At 39.7% G+C, this 18,193-nt stretch overlaps 1 protein-coding gene across 1 annotated transcript in view; it reads right to left on the bottom strand.

Annotated features, from left to right (window-relative positions):
• Nucleotides 1-380: 380 nt before the first annotated feature.
• FGF2 (fibroblast growth factor 2) overlaps nucleotides 381-18,193 on the bottom strand; it is a 60,887-nt gene continuing 43,074 nt past the window's right edge. The window contains exons 2-3 of the mRNA XM_077815192.1: nucleotides 15,835-15,938; nucleotides 381-566 (exon numbers count right to left, since the gene is read on the bottom strand). Of these exons, the coding sequence (XP_077671318.1) occupies nucleotides 381-566; nucleotides 15,835-15,938 (290 nt within the window). The remainder of the gene's footprint in view (nucleotides 567-15,834; nucleotides 15,939-18,193) is intronic.

Genomic DNA, 18,193 nt, shown 5'->3' with positions numbered 1-18,193 from the left:
TTCTTGCTGGAATTTTTTTATTTTCTAGTAAGATATATATTATTTCTTTTAAAAGGTAAATATTCTTGTAAATGTGTGCACATCTTTAAGTTTCCTTTACACTGTAAGGCTAATATAGTAGCTCTAACTAGAGGAAAAATACATGAAGCACTGATACTGAAATTTCTATATATTTTCCTGGTGCTTTTTCCTCTGGACACTGGCACAATTGTTTCAAAACATACAGTAACATCAAGGTTATACTATACAAACGTATTTGGTAATCAGACATCTGCAAAAGCAGTTATCAAATATTTGCTCACACTACTACTTTTGAAAGGAGTGGAGGAAACTACCACTTTCGTGTGTTGTGGCATAGATTATAGAATCTACCACTGAAATCAGCTCTTGGCAGACATTGGAAGAAAAAGGATAGCTTTCTGCCCTGGTCCAGTTTTTGGTCCAAGTTTGTACTGTCCAGTTCTTTTCAATGCCACATACCAATCAGAATATTTCCGTGACCGGTAAGTGTTGTAGTTGTTTGATTCCAAGCGCTCAAAAAAGAAACATTCTTCGGTTACACATTTCTGAAAGGGAAAGAAAAAAAAGTGTTATTCATATTCATCCCCTCTGGCATAACAAATCACATACAATGCCTATTAATGAGAGGAGTTAGTTGATGATTAAATTTCAGAGTAACAGCCGTATTAGTCTGTATCCGCAAAAAGAACAGGAGTACTTGTGGCACCTTAGAGACTAAAATTTGAGCACAAGCTTTCGTGAGCTACAGCTCACTTCATCGGATGCTGTAGCTCACGAAAGCTTATGCTCAAATAAATTTGTTAGTCTCTAAGGTGCCACAAGTACTCCTTTTCTTTTTGATGATTAAAGTTATTTGTATCACAGTATTAGGGACATTTTCAGAAGATATTCTTTTCTGAATAACAGATTTCAAGGAATTCATATTAAACATACTTTTATGTGAACTACTGCATGATATTTTGTAGCAGCCATTGAGCTAGATAAAGCTCAGAGTAATCAGTCTTCATACTATATTTCTTTGTTCCTTTCCACCATTTATCAAAAATGAATGAAGAATCCTGTCTGCTGTAATTGTTGGTAGCTCCTAATTTCCAAGCCAGACAATTCAGCTATCCCTCTTGCCTAGTTATAACAGGAGAAAAAGTATGAAGTGGGTCATTTGCCCCTGCCAAATCTTTTTATCAGCTTGTCAGAAATAGATTATTAGCAGTCCAGCCTAGGACCAAACTGTTTGTTTTAACTTTCTTGAAGCCAATTCCTATACTACTATTGTGCAGTAACAAAAATAATAGTAGGGAGCCTATTCTGTTACCAAGATGATGATGATAATGAGATTTCTTTAAGAAGAAAAAAATAAATCTAACGAGCATATCCCATGTGGAAATTATATTTATTCTATCCATTGTTACAGGGGAACCTAAGCCAGGAAAAACATTCATGTTAACTAAAATTTTACTCCATTTCAAATATGTTCCACAATATGCTTTGCAATGTGCATTTCAAAATCCAGGAAAATACAGTTAATCTCTAAATCTGTAAAGGAAATTAATATTTCCCAATTATGACACTGATTATCAGCCTCAATAGCTGATAACATCTAGGTAGAGAGAAACTTTAAAGTACATTTTCCTCATCTAAAGCTAAATCCTACTTGACAGTAAGTCCTGAAGGATTTTCTCTCTCACACACACACACACACACACACACACACACTTCAGTTTTTAATGCAGAAGCAGAAATTCCCAAATACACATATATCTTCAGCACAAACCAATTACTGCAGTTTTACCTCATTCTAAAGAAATTAGTTATAGGAAATACTGGGAACTTGTTAAAGTCCAGTGGCATCATAAGCATGCCATATGAGCTTGAATACACGCCACCCCCCACTCCCTTATTTGTTCCTGACAGCCAGATTATAGAAATGTTTTCATCAAATGACCTACTGCCCTAATTTTCACCTTTAGAATTCAACCTACATAGTTTAGAATTAAATAAGCTACGACCCTCAAATTTCTAGTAATTTTCTAATGCTGAACACAAACAGCCCTTTCCTTGCTGTTCCTCCCTCCCAAACACACACACACACAAACACACTTTACCCATTTTTACTGATGTAGAACAATGCAACCAATACATTCGTTATAGATTTTTCTGCAAGGGCTAATGATTTTGATGTCAGAATAATGCATCTCACTTCAAAAGGAATAATTTAATACAATTTTGACTATGAAAAGCAAAAATACTTTTTAGATTGTAAGATCTCTGGAGCAGGAACTTTGTCTACTCCTGGGGGAATTCTGTGCCACTGTGCAAGCACAGAATTAGGAGGCAAAGGGAAGCCATGATAGGGATCATGCTGCAATTACACTTTTCACCCACTGAGGGTGATGTGGGACCAGAAGAGGGCAGTTGGCTCACAAGCCGGAGCAACTACCCACAGAGAGGAAAGGGGCAGAGGCTGCCTTCCTCACAACGCCTTGCCTGCAGGTCCAGAGGCGGCACAGGGGGAGGGGGAATAGGGGAAAAGAGCAGGGAACACAGGGCTGCTGGGGGGGAAGATCTTGCAGACTGGGGTTCAGAAGAGCTAGTGGAGGGGATAGGTGGGGGCCAAGAGTTAGAGAGGTGATAGAGCCAGGGGATGAATGGGAGTAGGGGTGCAGGAACAGGGGCAAAGGTGGGGTCTGCATGGGGGAGGCTCCCCAGCTTCCTAACAATCCCTCCCACCAAAAAAACCTGTTCCATACTTCTCCCATCCACACCCAACATCCCTCCTAACTCCCAGGCTCCTTTACAGCAATTGCCTCCCTCTTCCTCAACTCCTCAATTACCCCTGCCTCCCCCAACCCTTTGGGCTGCTTCTGAGGGGTGCCGGAAATAAGTTTCTGTATTGTAGTTTAAATGAATGATTACTCAGAGTTCTGTATTAATATGCCTAGTAAGTAATTTATGTTAAAAAAACATTTCCTGAATTTTTGTCTGTACTGTTACAGACATACTTGCTGACAGGTATTTGAAATAAATTACCAAAATAATTGAAAATGGCATGGTTATATTTTGTTATTTTGACAAATAAAATATGCAGAATTTTAAAATATAGTGCACTGAACTTTTAATTTGTTGGTGTAGAATTCCCCCAAGAGTAGTGTTGTGAATGTTCTCAGTGGCCAACAAAAAATATTAAATCATAACATAGAACAGTTGTTTTTGGAATAGAAGGCCCAATTATTTGCACAGCTGTGGACAAAGGCCCACATGTGGTCATGGTGGTAACACCTTCGTGGCATGCTACCCACCTTTCCTAGACCTGCAGTGGGTTCCTGGATCTGAATATGGGTCCTGATTCAGCAACATCTTACATTTTAAAGTATATAAATAGTCCAATTGACTTTAAAGATGAGCATTCCTATGTGCTTTCCTGAGTAGCAATGGAATTACTAACATGTTTTAGTCCTTTATGGAATCAGGCCCACAGTGAAGAAATAGAGCTACATGCATTAGTCCCCCTTCAAGCCTCACAGATCCAAAGATAAGGCAGCTGTAGGTTTAACCACCTTCCTCCCCCTACTTCTTCATTCCTGCCTCAAGCACAGGAACTTGCTTGATACCAGCGCTCATATTTGCCAACCATTACTGAAATACTAGGATGCTGAAGTATATACACGTTAATATCTTTACATTGACTTGTTTCAATTAAATGAATGAGCTTGGGGGGGCCAAAAGACTCACCCACTTTGTCCTTCCTTCCATTAACTCCCATGGAATCCCCTGTCTCCCCAGCCTGTTCCCAGGAACCCATTTCCCCATTCTATCTCCATCTCCATCACCTCCCTCGCACAGAGCTTCTGAAAGTGGTGATATTTATCTATGGGTATTGCCCATTATGTGCTAGGCGCATTCCAAGCAACCAGGGATAGTACCCTCTCCAAGAAGCTCATATTCTAAAGAGACAGACAAGCCAACACTGGGGAAGGGAAACAACAATGTACAGTACAACCTCAGTTATGAACACTTTGGGAATGGAGGTTGTTCGTAACTCTGAACAAAACATTATGGTTGTTCTTCCAAAAGTATACAACTGAACATTGGCTTAATACAGCTTTGAATCTTTACTATGCAGAAGAAAAATGCGGCTTTTAACCATCTTAAATTAAATGAAAGAGTACAGAAAGTTCCCTTACCTTGTCAAATTTTTTTTAATCTTTCCCTTTGTTTTTTGTTTTTTTAGTAGTTTATGTTTACACAGTACTATACTATATTTGCTTTTTTTGGTCTCTGCCGCTGCCTGATCGCATATTTCTGGTTCCAAATGAGGCGTGTGGTTGACTGGTCAGTTCATAACTCTGGTGTTCATAACTGAGATTCTACTGTATGTATAAATCAACTAATTTCACTGTAAACAGCACAGCAGAAATAGGTGGGTCTTTTACTCCCTCCTAAACCTGTATATCATGCTCACCAAATTGAAGCAAAGTGCACCCTGAAGTATGTTTTTCTTTACAAGAGCCTTAAGAGTTAGTGGCTTATTGTTGAGGGAGATTACATTCTTGATTGCCTCAAAAAAACCCCTATAAGCTCTCTTTAGAGCCAGTAAGTTTTTAATCTTTCACTTGACAGAGTTTAACAAATGCAGCTAAAGATTCCATGACTCACGTTTCCTGTGTCACCAAGATGCACGCCATCCCTGCAGTACAAAGAGTGATTTGTAGTGATGTTCTGATGCCAAATATTTCCCCACTTCCATATTTATCGAGCATCTGGAATTATTAATTGCTCTCATCTTCTTCAAACTCCAGAAGAGAAAAATCAGTGAACTCCTCTTACCAGCCAATCCACTCCCATCCATCTTCTGCTGCACAGCTTTACACATATCAGAAGCCCCTGCTCCCTCAGGACCAGAGTCTGACACCATCACTTGTGTTGAATAGTACCTTACTCTATAAATAATCCCACTGATGTCAAAGGATCTAGTTGAGTACATGAGTAAAGACATCAGTATTTAACCCTTAGATTATGCATGTTTGGAATTGTTTCACTGGGATCTTTAAAATTAGCCACTGCTGGACTAGGTAGGTTTTAATGGCTGTTAGTAATAAGGAGAGAACTGGAAGAGTTATTCTCCCTCTGGATCTCACCAGAGAGGAAAAACACCACCATATTTCTCCACTTCAACAAAGGGAGGCGGGGGAAAAACATGAAAAAACTCAAATATTTTATTGGGAAACACTAATCTCTCCTCCTATATTTAGCTGCACTGCAGCCACACTGTGCCTCACAGTAAATCTTTTAGCACTGACCCCTGTACAAAGACAGAGAGCCATTGTGCTGGGGTTCATTTGGTTGCAGAATTGTCTCCTTAAAAAGGGATGGGAGGAGCGCTCAAAAGGGAAGAACTAAAATAGAACACAGCATTGATTTAAGAGAAAGAGCTACCTCCTTTTCATATCTCAGCCATATCACATTCAGTCACATACATTTATTCTATGAAGAAAAGTTTTTCAAATGACAGAATAAGCTAATCATTAGAAGGAAAGGGTCTGAAATCTTGGAAGGGAATCAAAACAGATAAACCAAAATACACCCTAAATGAAGAGCCCATCTGCCAAGTTAGTTACCAACAGAACTGCTGTATTGCTTTATGACCATTAATTGAAAAATTAAGTATTTAACTACAACTAAACCCAAACCTGAAAACAACTAAGCTTCATAACCAGGTTTCAAAACAGTGTGTATGCAAACATACATGGGAAAATCTTGAATCCTAACATTTGTGTCAGGTTTCTGTTGCTATGAGCAACTAAATGCACAACTACAGTGTGGAATAAGGAGTCTGCTGTGTATTAAAGACCTAACCAAACTTCAGTCTCCAAATATAGGTTTTGGCAGTAGACTATAGATACTTGCAGCCATTTCTATATACTACTCTTGATTTGTGAAGATCTTCTAACAGAATCCATGTGCTGACTTCTCATGTACCTCTAAATCACTAACATTTTAAAAAATTGAAATAGTCAAACCAATACTTGTCTCACGTTTTGTGTCCTATCTCCAAAAGAAAAGATTACAAAATTATAATCTAACATAGAGCATCTTTCACCACAGAAAATCTCAAAGCACTTCAGTTATGCGCAAATATATGCGTTAATCGTCTCAACCACCAATGATGTGCAGCCAACTCAGTAGCTTTAATAAGACACAGTAAAATTGCACAAGGAAAGGAGAATAAAAAGCATTGAATTCAGTTCAGAAGCAGAATTTATGTAGATTCAATATAACTGCCAAATTGAATGTTCAGCTAAGGCTTTTGCAAGAAAGTACAAAGGAATCACTATATCAGCTGATTCAGGCTCACAAGGATTGCACTCAGAGGCTGTTTAATTGTGGTGTAGACATTCGGACTCTAGAGCCGGAGCCGGGCTCTAGGGCCCTGTGAGGGTCCCAGAGCCCAAGCTCCAGCCTAAGCCTGCATGACTACACCACAATTAAATAGCCCCTTTGCCAGAGTCAGCTGGCACGAGCCAGACGTGGGTGTCTAATTGCAGTGTAGACACAACCTAAGTGATCACAGGTGGTCAGGATCTTGGTTTTGCATCTTATCCAAAAAGCAGACACCTCCACCAGCACCATTTCCACTCATACCATATTGAAGCACTGGTTGCAGAACTTCTCTTGAAATATCAATTTCATATCCTGCAATTCCAACTGGTGATCTTCAATCAAAGTAATGACCAGACAACACTAAGTTTGGAAATTAAATAAGAGTACAGTCAGATGACATGGTTGCCAGCCTTACAAATAGGCTGACCGGTTTAACATTCTGTCTGAAATAGAGGTAACTTAAGATGCAACATGATGGGAACTGGAAAGATATTGTGGTTAGAACAGCAATCTGGAGTCTCAACTGTTTCATCCCTGAGTGGGAGTTATCAATGTTAATGGAAGTTAGCAACATTATAAACCTTCCAATTTATAGGAAATACCAGTGTTTGTCATATTATAAATGTAAATGTCACCTATGAAGAGGAAAAATGGTTTTGTGCTTTTTCTTCTTTATGATGCAACAAGGTGGTCTGATTTTTTTTTTCTTTCAGACTTCTAAGTTTTTAATGTTAGGAATTCTGGTCTTGTCTATCCTGTAAAAACTATATATGACTACCAAACTGATAAGATTATAACATGAGAGATTATGGAGGTGAAACTTCATTAATTGAAAGAGGAAGTGCTTTTCACTCAGACTGCTTAAAACTTTTGGTAACATCCAGTTTAACTATAAGGCCTAAGACAGGCATCAGCAACCTTTGGCACGTGGCACACCAGGGTAAGTCCCCTGGCGGGCCTGGCCGCTTTGTTTACCTGCCGCGTCCGCAGGTTCAGCCGATCACAGCTCCCACTGGCTGCGGTTCGCCGCTCCAGGCCAATGGGGGCTGTGGGAAGCGGCGTGGGCCGAGGGATTCTGCCACTTCCCGCAGCCTCCACTGGCCTGGAACAGTGAACCACAGCCAGTGGGAGCTGTGATCGGCCGAACCTGCAAACTTAGCAGATAAATATATCGGACCGCCAGGGGGCTTATCCTGGCATGCCACGTGCCAAAGGTTGCTGGTCCCTGGCCTAAGAAATGCTTAGGAGAAAAGAGATCTGTTAAAAATCAACAACCCCTATTCCTTCAACTGACTGCACATAAAAGCTAACAATCCACACCTGAGACCTCCAGTGAGTTCCCCAGCAAAGCCAGATTTGCCATTCCTGATACTTCTCAGGTAAAAAACCGGGGGGGGGGAGACGATGACACACACAAACAAAACACCCGAAAAAGACTTTCAAGCCAAAAAGAATTTTAGAAAGACAAAAAAAATTAAGAGAATTTATATAGTCACTAGTGCACATCAAGCTGTGGTGTAGATTTGCAGCACTCTAGCCCGCCATGAACTAAATAATTAGATAGACTAGCTCTTATTTGTGAAGGGTGCCAGATTGACAGCTTCAGAAACTCAAGTCCTCTGTTTATCCACAAAAAAGGTTGCACTGCTGCTATCTTTTGTATACTGTCCTGCAAATGTAGTTCTACTCTGACTTGGAGGGACCGCCTCAAGGGAAGAGAGGGTGATGCACTCAATATGATCAATTCACTCTTCATCCTTTCTTCTGACTGGCATGTAGGATGTGGACACCTGTCCAATAGGAATGGGATTCTGACCACTGACTCATTTCACAGGCCACTGTACAACCATTAGATGACAGTGTCTTTATTATATTGATCAGGGCTAGATTCAACATGGTGATCTAGAGGTGAAAGACTCCACTGTCCATTTCTAATACTTAAGCTATACAGTCCCTCTATAAAAGAGCAAACAGTGAAAATAATTCTGGGGAATATTCTACAACCCTAATGTTAAGTGGCACTCATTCACATGAGTAATTCCACTGAAGCTGATCAAACTACTCGTGTGAGTGAGTGCCACTCAGCCTGAATAAGGATTGTAGACTCTGGCCATCTGTGAGTAAATGTTTTGTCTACTACCAAACTGAGTTCTCAAGCCAGAAGAAGTCTAAACCACTAAATAAAAACATGGAAAGTGGCAACATTAACAGTATTGGCTGTAGTTAAACTGGTTCAACAGTCTGTTTTGCAGCACCCCGCACAGTAGCCAAACCATAGCTTCTACTGAAATAGTCATGATTCACTGAATACAGAACTGACTGAAGGTAAGAGTAACATCCTGTCAAAATTCTTCCACTGTAGACTGCAGTGCCTGCCACCACTGATTGATTCACTTAGAGAAAACTGCACCCACCTTAAAGATAACAAATTCAGTCTGAACTAATTTGAAATCCTAGACCATTCATATTAAGAATTAAAAGTTGCATTAAAAACTAAAGTTCAATGTGATGTCTGTTAGACTATAAACTGGTTAAAAGTGGAAGGTTAACCTGCAACAGTAGCTACTGGAGTCAGGGGATACTGACCCACTCATGATAACAGATCATGGTTACAAAAAACAAATGCCATTATGTGACTGGGGCCAGGAAATATAAGATTAGTCTCTTACCAGCACTCTTTGGGTCACACCCCTATTACTAGGTGTTAGAAGAAACACTTATTGTTTGACAAAGTAAATAAGTCTTGGGAAATGGAAGAGCGAATCCGTCAGATAAATCGAGACAGCAGTGCAGCACTTCCAAGTTTCCTGAAGACAAGCATGATTGGAAAGAAACCCGAGAGGTTGAACTCCTGAACATTGCTACAGGAAGCATGCTCAGAGACACTGGAGATCTTAACATTTCCACTAGAATATACTGAAAGGGGTGCAAACTGCAAGCCAGTCATTCAGAAATTTGAAGGATATTCTGATCAATGGAAGAATGTCACTAGGTTATAAGGGTTTTTTTGGTTTTCTTTCCAAGACAACAGCCAGGTGAGACCATTGACCATTATGTTTCAGACCTACATGACAAAGCTAAGTCACATGATTATGCCCAGTTAACAGATGGCCTAATTAGACAAATTATTTGAAGTAAAACTGATAAGAGCGGGTCAAAAAATGGAATTCTCATCCCATAGTAAATTGAGATTTTGAAGTTTCATCTTTCATGAAATCAGGAGGAAAAGTAAAAATCTCTAATGACTGAAAGAAAATATTCCAAAATGTTAATTTTTTTATGAAATTGAATGTTTAGTTTAGGCTATTATTTTGATATTACAATACCAAAGTTGAAATGAAGTATTTTAACCTTATTATAATGCACCATTTTGATAATTTCTGATCAAATTTTGATTAGCTTGATTTTTTCAAAACAGCATTTTCTTATGGGAAAACGTTCCACCAAAATTTTTTGAACCAGCTCTTCTAATTACTGATCACTGCAGGAAGGGACAGAGCTAGTGAAAATGGTGTTTCCCAAATTAATCTGTTAACAATTACAGAAATCAGAAGTACATCTACTTAAAACTTCATACCAAGCTAGAAAGAAAAATACATCACTGCACAATTCAGGAGTTCAGCCCAAGAGGTGCAGTGTCAGACATGCAATAAGCGATTTCGCAAAAGAAGCTACTTTGTATTTCTTTGTCATTTATGCTAAGACAAGATACACTTATGAACATCTACTCAGAGCAATTAAAAGCTCTGGATGAAGTTAATTCAAAATAAGTTTTTGGTTGAGTCAGTAAATTTTACAAAGAGGTTCTATAACTAATTGATGTGCGATATCTAGAAATAAAACCAAAAGTGAGTATCAAAAGAGATACTGGAGCTTATCAATGTAAATCACAACAGATATGCAAAATGATTACAGACCTCCAGATGTTAAAATAAAAACCAACACTTGTTTTGTAGAGTGGGTGAAAGGACGCTGGCAGGTCTGTGTAAGGACAGATACCAAAATAGCATGAAATACTGAAAAAGAAAAGTTCAGTATGTACTTGGGTTGAAGAGAAATCTATATATGCTGATGGTCAAATGAGTGTATAGCTGTCTGTTCTACAGAATGCAAAAGATACTCTTAAAAGAATTTGATGAAGTGGTGGATGGACTGGAATGGCGTAAGTATAATATAATGCAGGGGTGGCCAACCTGAGCCTGAGAAGGAGCCAGAATTTACCAATGTACATTGCCAAAGAGCCACATTAATATGTCAGCAGCCTGCCCCGCTCTCAGCACGTCCCACCCACCAGGAGCCCCAATCAGCACCTCCCCCTCCCCTCCCCTCCCCTCCCCTCCCCACACCTGTAGCTCCAGCCCCGGAGTCAGTGCCTATACAAGGAGCCACATATTAACTTCTGAGATGCATGTGGCTCCGGAGCCACAGGTTGGCCATGGCTGATACAATGTAATACTTATACAATAATTGTAATTTCAATAATTCTTATAGATTCCAGTGTGCTCCAAAATCTGTTTACAATCCAGTGTCTTATTATCACTGAAAAATAAAGTAAAAGCTGAATTGGCCCAAATGCTAAAATTGGGTGTTTTACTTTCAGTAATATCACTCAATATAGACTCATACTGACAGGGATAACAGTATGGTTTTATTACAGTGACCAAAGTAATGGATTTCTTTGGGTCAAAAAGATCTCAATTATGTCATCAAATGAGAGCACTGCCTCATGGCAGGTATTGAGAAGGGCTTGTCTAGACTTCAAAATGCATGAATATTTTCAGGTCTGAATGCAAGTCAAAGGGTTTGGCAGGTCCAACTCATGGCTGAAAGTGCAAAACTCTATGCCGTCTGTTCCCCTTCTGGTAGATCAATCTTTAAGTGATTTCCCTTTTGCATTGCCTCAGCAGCAAAGTATCTAGTCCCAGACCTCGGAGGATCTGAATGGAGAAGAAATAATACTGGATTACTGTCATAAAGTGACCTTGCCTGGAGCACCCACCAGTGGCAGAACAGGGCATCTCAGTTTCCCTCCTTCAGAGAATCTCCAGTTACGCTGTGCAAGTTTTCTTGCCTCAATAATGCCTCTTCCTGGGGTTGGTTTATTTGAACATCCTAGTCCATGAGTGCCAAAATACAGCCTACCACACTCCAGCATCTTCCACCATCACTGGGCTCTGTTGGTTCTCTCCCATCTTACCAGGACAGCCACTCCATTCCACCCAGCTGGAGTGGAACTCAGCTTATCCCAGCAGGCACCCCCACAGCCTTTCTGCTGGGAGTTCACCCCCACCAGGGAAGCATCCCTCACTCCCCCTGGCCCTGAGCCCTCTTCCCACCCTCCGGCTCCAGCTCTCCAGTTGGAAGATGTCAGTGGGTAAGCCCCTCCACTGCTCTCCTAGCCTCAGCTCTCCAGCTTAGAAGTCAGCAGGCAACTCCCTCTGCTGCTCTCGGGCCTTCAGCTCTCTAGTCTTGATTCTCTGGCTCGAAGAAGTCATCCAGGAAATCCATCTTGCTGCTCTCCTACCTTCAGCCTCCTCCCAGACGCCACCTACAGCTTCCCCTCTGGGACCTCTCAGTCTCTTGGTGGTTCTCATCTGTGGACCTCTCACTGGCCCCTTTTCTTGGCTGACCGAGGCAGTTTCTACCTGCTCTTTTTCCTGATTGACCCTATCACTGTCTCAGTCTCTCCCCCTAGGGCCCAACTGCCCACTTTTAAGCCCAATTATGATGCCACTGATAAATCACAAAGCCACTGGCCCTGCTCCCTCTTAAAGGGACAATAAACTGTTGATTTTGGATGAAAGTGAACAATGTAATGAGAGACACTAATTATCTGCAGTGTGCCAAGGAATAAAAACCTAAACAGAAACAAATACAAGTTTGGGCTGAATGAGATTAATCGTATCAGACATTCCAAATGACCAAGCAGATTAACCAGGTCAAAGAAATGTTAAGGGCAGCTGTACTAATGGAAAGACTGCAAAACAAGGAAGCCTTCAAAATTTGAGGGAATATTAATTAGGGATAAATTTCCTTTAAAATGTCACAATAAAATGTTTGATTCAGAATGCAGCTTAAGGTAAACAGAGAACACCATTTAAGACTTTTAAAAGACATTTTGGGGAATTAAACAAAGGTATCCAGAAGCAACCATACTGAAATATTTGAGATTAACAACCTAACATTTCAGATTATGCAAATTCATGTTGATTGGGAGCAGTTCTTCTGCAAGATGACAGTCCAGCAGTACACTCTTCCAAAGCAATGGTTTTCAGTTCTTAACAATTTCTTAAATGTTTATGGGCAGAAATCAGTAGCAATATACATAGGTGACAAACTCTTAGAAGCCATATTACAGAAACATCATTAGAAACACTGCACCTCTGAGTCAGAAAAAGCATGAAATTGAGAGTACTCATTAAAAGAGAAATAGTGGTTAGGTTTAAAAAAAAATCTTATAATGGACTATTTTCAAGAGCTCCTATAAATAGAAAAAGTAGGGAGCTGCAGGATGAGGCATTACACAACTATTTAAATATTATCCATTTCCAGAAAAAGACAAAAAACAACCTTCCACAGGCTCAGATGAGAAACACAAAATGACCCAACTTTGCCAGAATTTGAGAAGGAATTCTGTAGTGGACAACAGGAAAAAGCAGACTTCTCCAAGGATAACATCTTACTGGAGCTATCAAGATGCAATTGCTGCATATGATGGGACTCTATGCAAAGAACATCATGTAACACAATCATGCAGTATGACATTGGAAATGCTAAGTGTAACCTATCTGGGCTTTGAGAAGTTTAACGACAGGGCTGAGGAGGTCCTATTCTGGCAAGGCAAGAATGTTGCCAAAGAAGTATCCAAGTGTGAAATTTGCAGTTAGTTTATTGCAAAAGAACCAAAGTCACATGATGAAATTTCTGATTGCCCTTGGTGCAAGAATGGCTTAGATCTATTTGAATTAATTGGGAAAGATTATCTTTCCGAAGACAACTCCTTGCATTTTCTTCAACTGAGCTGTTGCACACCACAGGTTAATGACATTGTTACTTGATAAAACAGTTTGTTCACCTTACTGCCAACATCCAATAAGCGTAAATTAAAAAAAAAAAAAAAAACCTGCAACACCAACCACAAAAACCACACACAAATGTAAGCCAAAGCAGGAGAAAAGAAAAATTATGAAAAGAATGCCAATGGTTAATTCCACTGCAAATGGTTGAAAAAAAGATTAAATAAAAAAAGTGGCTACAAACACAGCTTTACCATACACACCAAAGCTATGTGTCATAGGTCCATCTTCTAGGAGGAAAAGAAGATATCAAAACAAAACTAAGGACAACATTGGGTCTCTATTTCTTGAGGGCATCCAGAAAGTTAGTGGCAAAATTAAACACACGCCCACCTAATCAATGACAACAGAAAACACCAGGAACCCCCAACACAGGCTCTAGGGCAGGGATCCATGTAATTGCATTGCAAAATGAATGGTTCAGAGAATAAGAAATAGTTGTATGATCAGAAAGCCATTGAGGTTCACAGATTATAGCTAGTGTCAGATGTCTCATATCCTGACTTTCCTCCTCTGATGTTTCTGCATATTTTATTGATTGGCTCTAGCAGTTTGTGGCTGTTTCTTGGTTGATGTTTTGTATTTACACTTGATTTTTTGTTAGAGGAAAAAATGTAACAGACATTAATTCCTGCTATGTCATAAAAACACAGCCTTTTGTAACCCTAATAAGTCATGTGACTGAGGCCAGGAAATATATTTGTCTCTTTCAGGACCTGTCTACACAGATAAGTTTACAGCATTGCTATACCTCCTCCTGTGGACACGCTTTCCAGAATATGAATGTCCACACAGGAAGTTAATTATATCCGTATAATTATACCAGTACAGTCATACTGGTAAACCTCCCCATGTAGACACCACCTTACAAACAATCCCTTGCATCATCTCCCTTTTGTTTGCATGACCTTACAGACAGCATTGCTGAAGACTTTCTAGGAAAACAAGGGCCAGATTCAGCCCACACACTACTCCCTTCCTGCTGCTCATCTGGTGTAAAGAGACCATTAAAAATGACTTAAAAAGGACAACTGTGGATCTGTCCTGGTATGGAGAGTCTGCTGGGGGCAGAAGAGGGTGTGTACCAGACTGTGCTGTGTTCCAGTGAATCCTGCTGGTACAACAGTCCCTTGGGATTGCTACTAACCTACATAAATTAGAGGTTCCCTGAGGTTGCTCTAAATTATGGGGAGGCAGGAGGAAAGGAGGCTGAACTGGGTCTCAACTGCCTTGAGGATTAGAAGAACAGAAAATACTTTTAGCCCTCCTCTTGTATTCTTCACTACTTGGAGCTCAGCTGAAAGTCAGGAACTAATCCAGTAAGTCTTTAGCTAAGAAGAATTTCATGGAATATTTACACTGCTGTGTTCCAGAATAACCAAAGTACTAGAGAGTCACTTAAGAGCTGGTAGAGAACTTCTGGAAGGAAATATTACGGTGATATAATGGCTGGTCACTAATGTTGGGTGTTTGGATTAAATGGATCTATATGAAAAATGTATAGGTAAAGACACCAAAAGTTTACACTTAAATCTGATAAAACCTCAGAACATAGACATTATGTGTGTTGTAAGTAAAATGAAAATGGTCCCAACACTGTAGGTCCTGAAACAGAATTGAAAACATCTTTTATAGGTTGATGTTAAAGTATAATTTATGCCAAATGTATTGACTTATAAGGTTTATAGTAATGCTGCTACTACCCAATATATAGGAGCGCTGAGAGCTTGAAAACCAGTTAATTTTTTTAAAAAGTTAAGTAGTTTCAGGTGCTCCACCTGCTCTTTGACTCTACCTACTAACTGTTGTAGTTTTACACACATTTTCAAAAATGTCTCTCCTAGTTTTCCAGTCTGGATAAAAATAAATTCTCACAAGAGAAACTGACTCACTATAAAGACAGAACTATGAAAGACCACTGTCAAAAAATACAAATTCAAGCAAACTTGGGGGGAGAGGTGGGGAGGGGGGACAAAAAACCCCAAAACCACAGTTTTCACCCATCGAATTGCTTTCACTTACATTTAAGATTACTGTAACAATGGTAGTAATTTCATTTTTGGAAATAAGTGGGATTTTTTTTAAATCAACCGATTCCCTTTAAACAAAATCACTAACTTTTCTCTTGGCCTTACGCCCTCTGCAGGCAAGAGCCAGTATGATGTGGCTCTGCTGCCTAGGAGTGGGGAAGGATGCCTCTTTCCAGTGCTGAGCCCCATTATTCAGGCTGGGTGCTGCAGGCACAATTTGGCTATAAACAATTCGATGTAACTGGGTACTTGAGTAACTCCTATGTCTCCAACATCAGCTGCTAAACATGAAAGAAGGTGAAGTAAAGAAAGAACCTAGCGTTGCTTACCAATGCCAATAATCTGCCGTCCTCCTTCATAGCAAGGAAACGATTTGCACATACGCCTTTGATTGACACCACTCCTCTTTCTTCTGCCTGAAGTTGCAATTTGACTAGGAACAAAAAGATAAAGTCAGTTCTCAAAGCCATTGCTGTTTCATCATCTAACGAAGATTAAGCTGGACAAAGACCTGGATGTAGCTGTGACATTGCTCTACATATGCTTTATGAAAATATGCTTATGAATGACTAAGTATGCTTTATGCAAAAGTTCTCTTGTAAGGTAGCATTACGAAGCTTATAATCTACTGAGTGTATTAATCCTATTTGTATGCATGTATCATTCTTGTATCTGAAGCTAGAAATATCAAGTATAACTGAGGTCCTATTGTAATTATGCAAAGTAGGGGCCATTAATGGTGGTTTAGAATCTTGATGACTCCCATTGACTAGGACAATTGGTTGTGGGTGGTTTATTTACCTGCAAGCCTTCCTGTGTACATGTGAGCCAGCCCGTCGGTAATGAAGTATGAGGTCTTACAGAGACATGTGACCATGTCACCTGATGATGAAATCTATTTAGAAGGAGGGGTGAGGACCCAGAGAGACAAAAGATTCCCGCTTTGTGCCAAAGCTAAAAAAGGGGGTGGAGCAGAACAAAGGTGGCTGCCAGTCATGAGAGAGCCCCTGTTTTCCACCTAAGATGTCTGCTGGAACTAACAAGGTCTGTACCAGGGGAAAGGACTAGGCCCAGACAAGAAAGGCATCCAGTCTGTGAAAGAAGCTTATTGGAACATCTCGGAGGGCGAGATATTACCTGTAATCAGTTTCTTAATGTATTAGGCTTAGACTTGCGTGTTTTTGCTTGGTGACTTACTTTCTTGTCTGTTATTACTGGAAACTACTTAAATCCTACTTTTTATACTTAATAAAATCATTTTTCTTTATTAATGAACCCAGAGTAAGTAATTAATACCTGGGGAAGCAAACAGCTGTGTGTGTCTCTCTATCAGTGTTACAGAGGGTGGACAATTTATGAGTTTACCCTGTATGAGCTTTATGCACGAAAACAGACTCAGAAGTAACTTCAGCACATCAGGTGACTGTCCCAAGGGGGTCTCTGTGACCAAACCCATCACAGTGGCATAGTTGAGCTGATTGCTTTGAGATACTGGTAGTGATTTTAAGTGAGTTTTGAGTGTGCTGGCCGGAGAACAGACAAAGTGGCTACTGGTTTGCTATTTTCGGGTATTAATACCCCCAGGAATCAATCACTCTGGGTTCATTAACAAACAAAAGTGATTTTATTAAGTATAAAAAGTAGAATTTAAGTAGTTTCAAGTAATAAAACAGACAGAAGAAAGTAAGTCACCAAGCAAAATAAAGTGAAAACACGCAAATCTAAGCCTAATTGATTAAGAAACTGATTACAGGTAATAGCTCACCCTCCAAGATGTTCCAATAAGCTTCTTTCACAGACTAGACTCCTTTCTAGTCTTGGCCCAATTCTTATTCACATCATATTCACATTCATAAGCATATTTTCATAAAGCATATGGAGAGCAATGTCACAGTAGCATATTACAGGAAGATTAGATGTGGAAAAATTAATTTTCTGACTCAAGAATCTAATAAGGAAATGCACAACACAACACAAATTAAATAGTTATCACCAGACTTGCACTATAACCCTATAAAAGGATCTTGCATACCTATTATGTATACATATGCTTCTATGTGTAGGTCAGAATCAGCACAAATTCCTAAAAAACAGGAACATTTATGGTGGTTGTATTGGGGAAGTCATAGTTAAGGTTGAGAGGACATTCACATTTAAAGTAGGACAGAAGTCCCTTTGTTTCACACTTTAATGATTGAATTTAGTCTCAAAGTTCAGCACAGTTAACTGCTCATACGATGTGAATTTCTATGTAATTTGTTTAAATAAAATGTTTACTAACATTTCAAAGTCAATATTTTCTACACTTTACTTGTAAGGAAGTACCTACATTCAGTCTAGATTGTTGGATATTAGACATTAGACTTTTGTGCATTAAAGGCATGAATCTGCACCACTGTTCCCTCTAAGCTGTGCGTGCGCGCACAAATCCTAAACCCCGCACACACGGCGAAACACTGCACGCACAAAAATTTGCACAGAAGAAATGTTTTGTGCACACGGCCTGTCATCTTAAGATCATTTATTATTTGTATTACAATAGTAGCCAGGGGATTCATTATGTTATACAGACATAGTAAGAGACAGTCCTGCATCAAAGCCCTAGGACACAGCTGGGAATAAGATGGACACATTGAGCCACACTCTATTGCAAAACATTGTTAATAAAGGTTTCTAGTTTTCCTCAGA

This window comes from Eretmochelys imbricata, chromosome 4 (genome assembly GCF_965152235.1).
Source record: "Eretmochelys imbricata isolate rEreImb1 chromosome 4, rEreImb1.hap1, whole genome shotgun sequence".
Lineage (NCBI taxonomy): Eukaryota > Metazoa > Chordata > Testudines > Cheloniidae > Eretmochelys > Eretmochelys imbricata.
The sequence above is the reverse complement of the archived record's forward strand: the minus strand, read 5'-3'. Positions and strand labels throughout refer to the sequence as shown.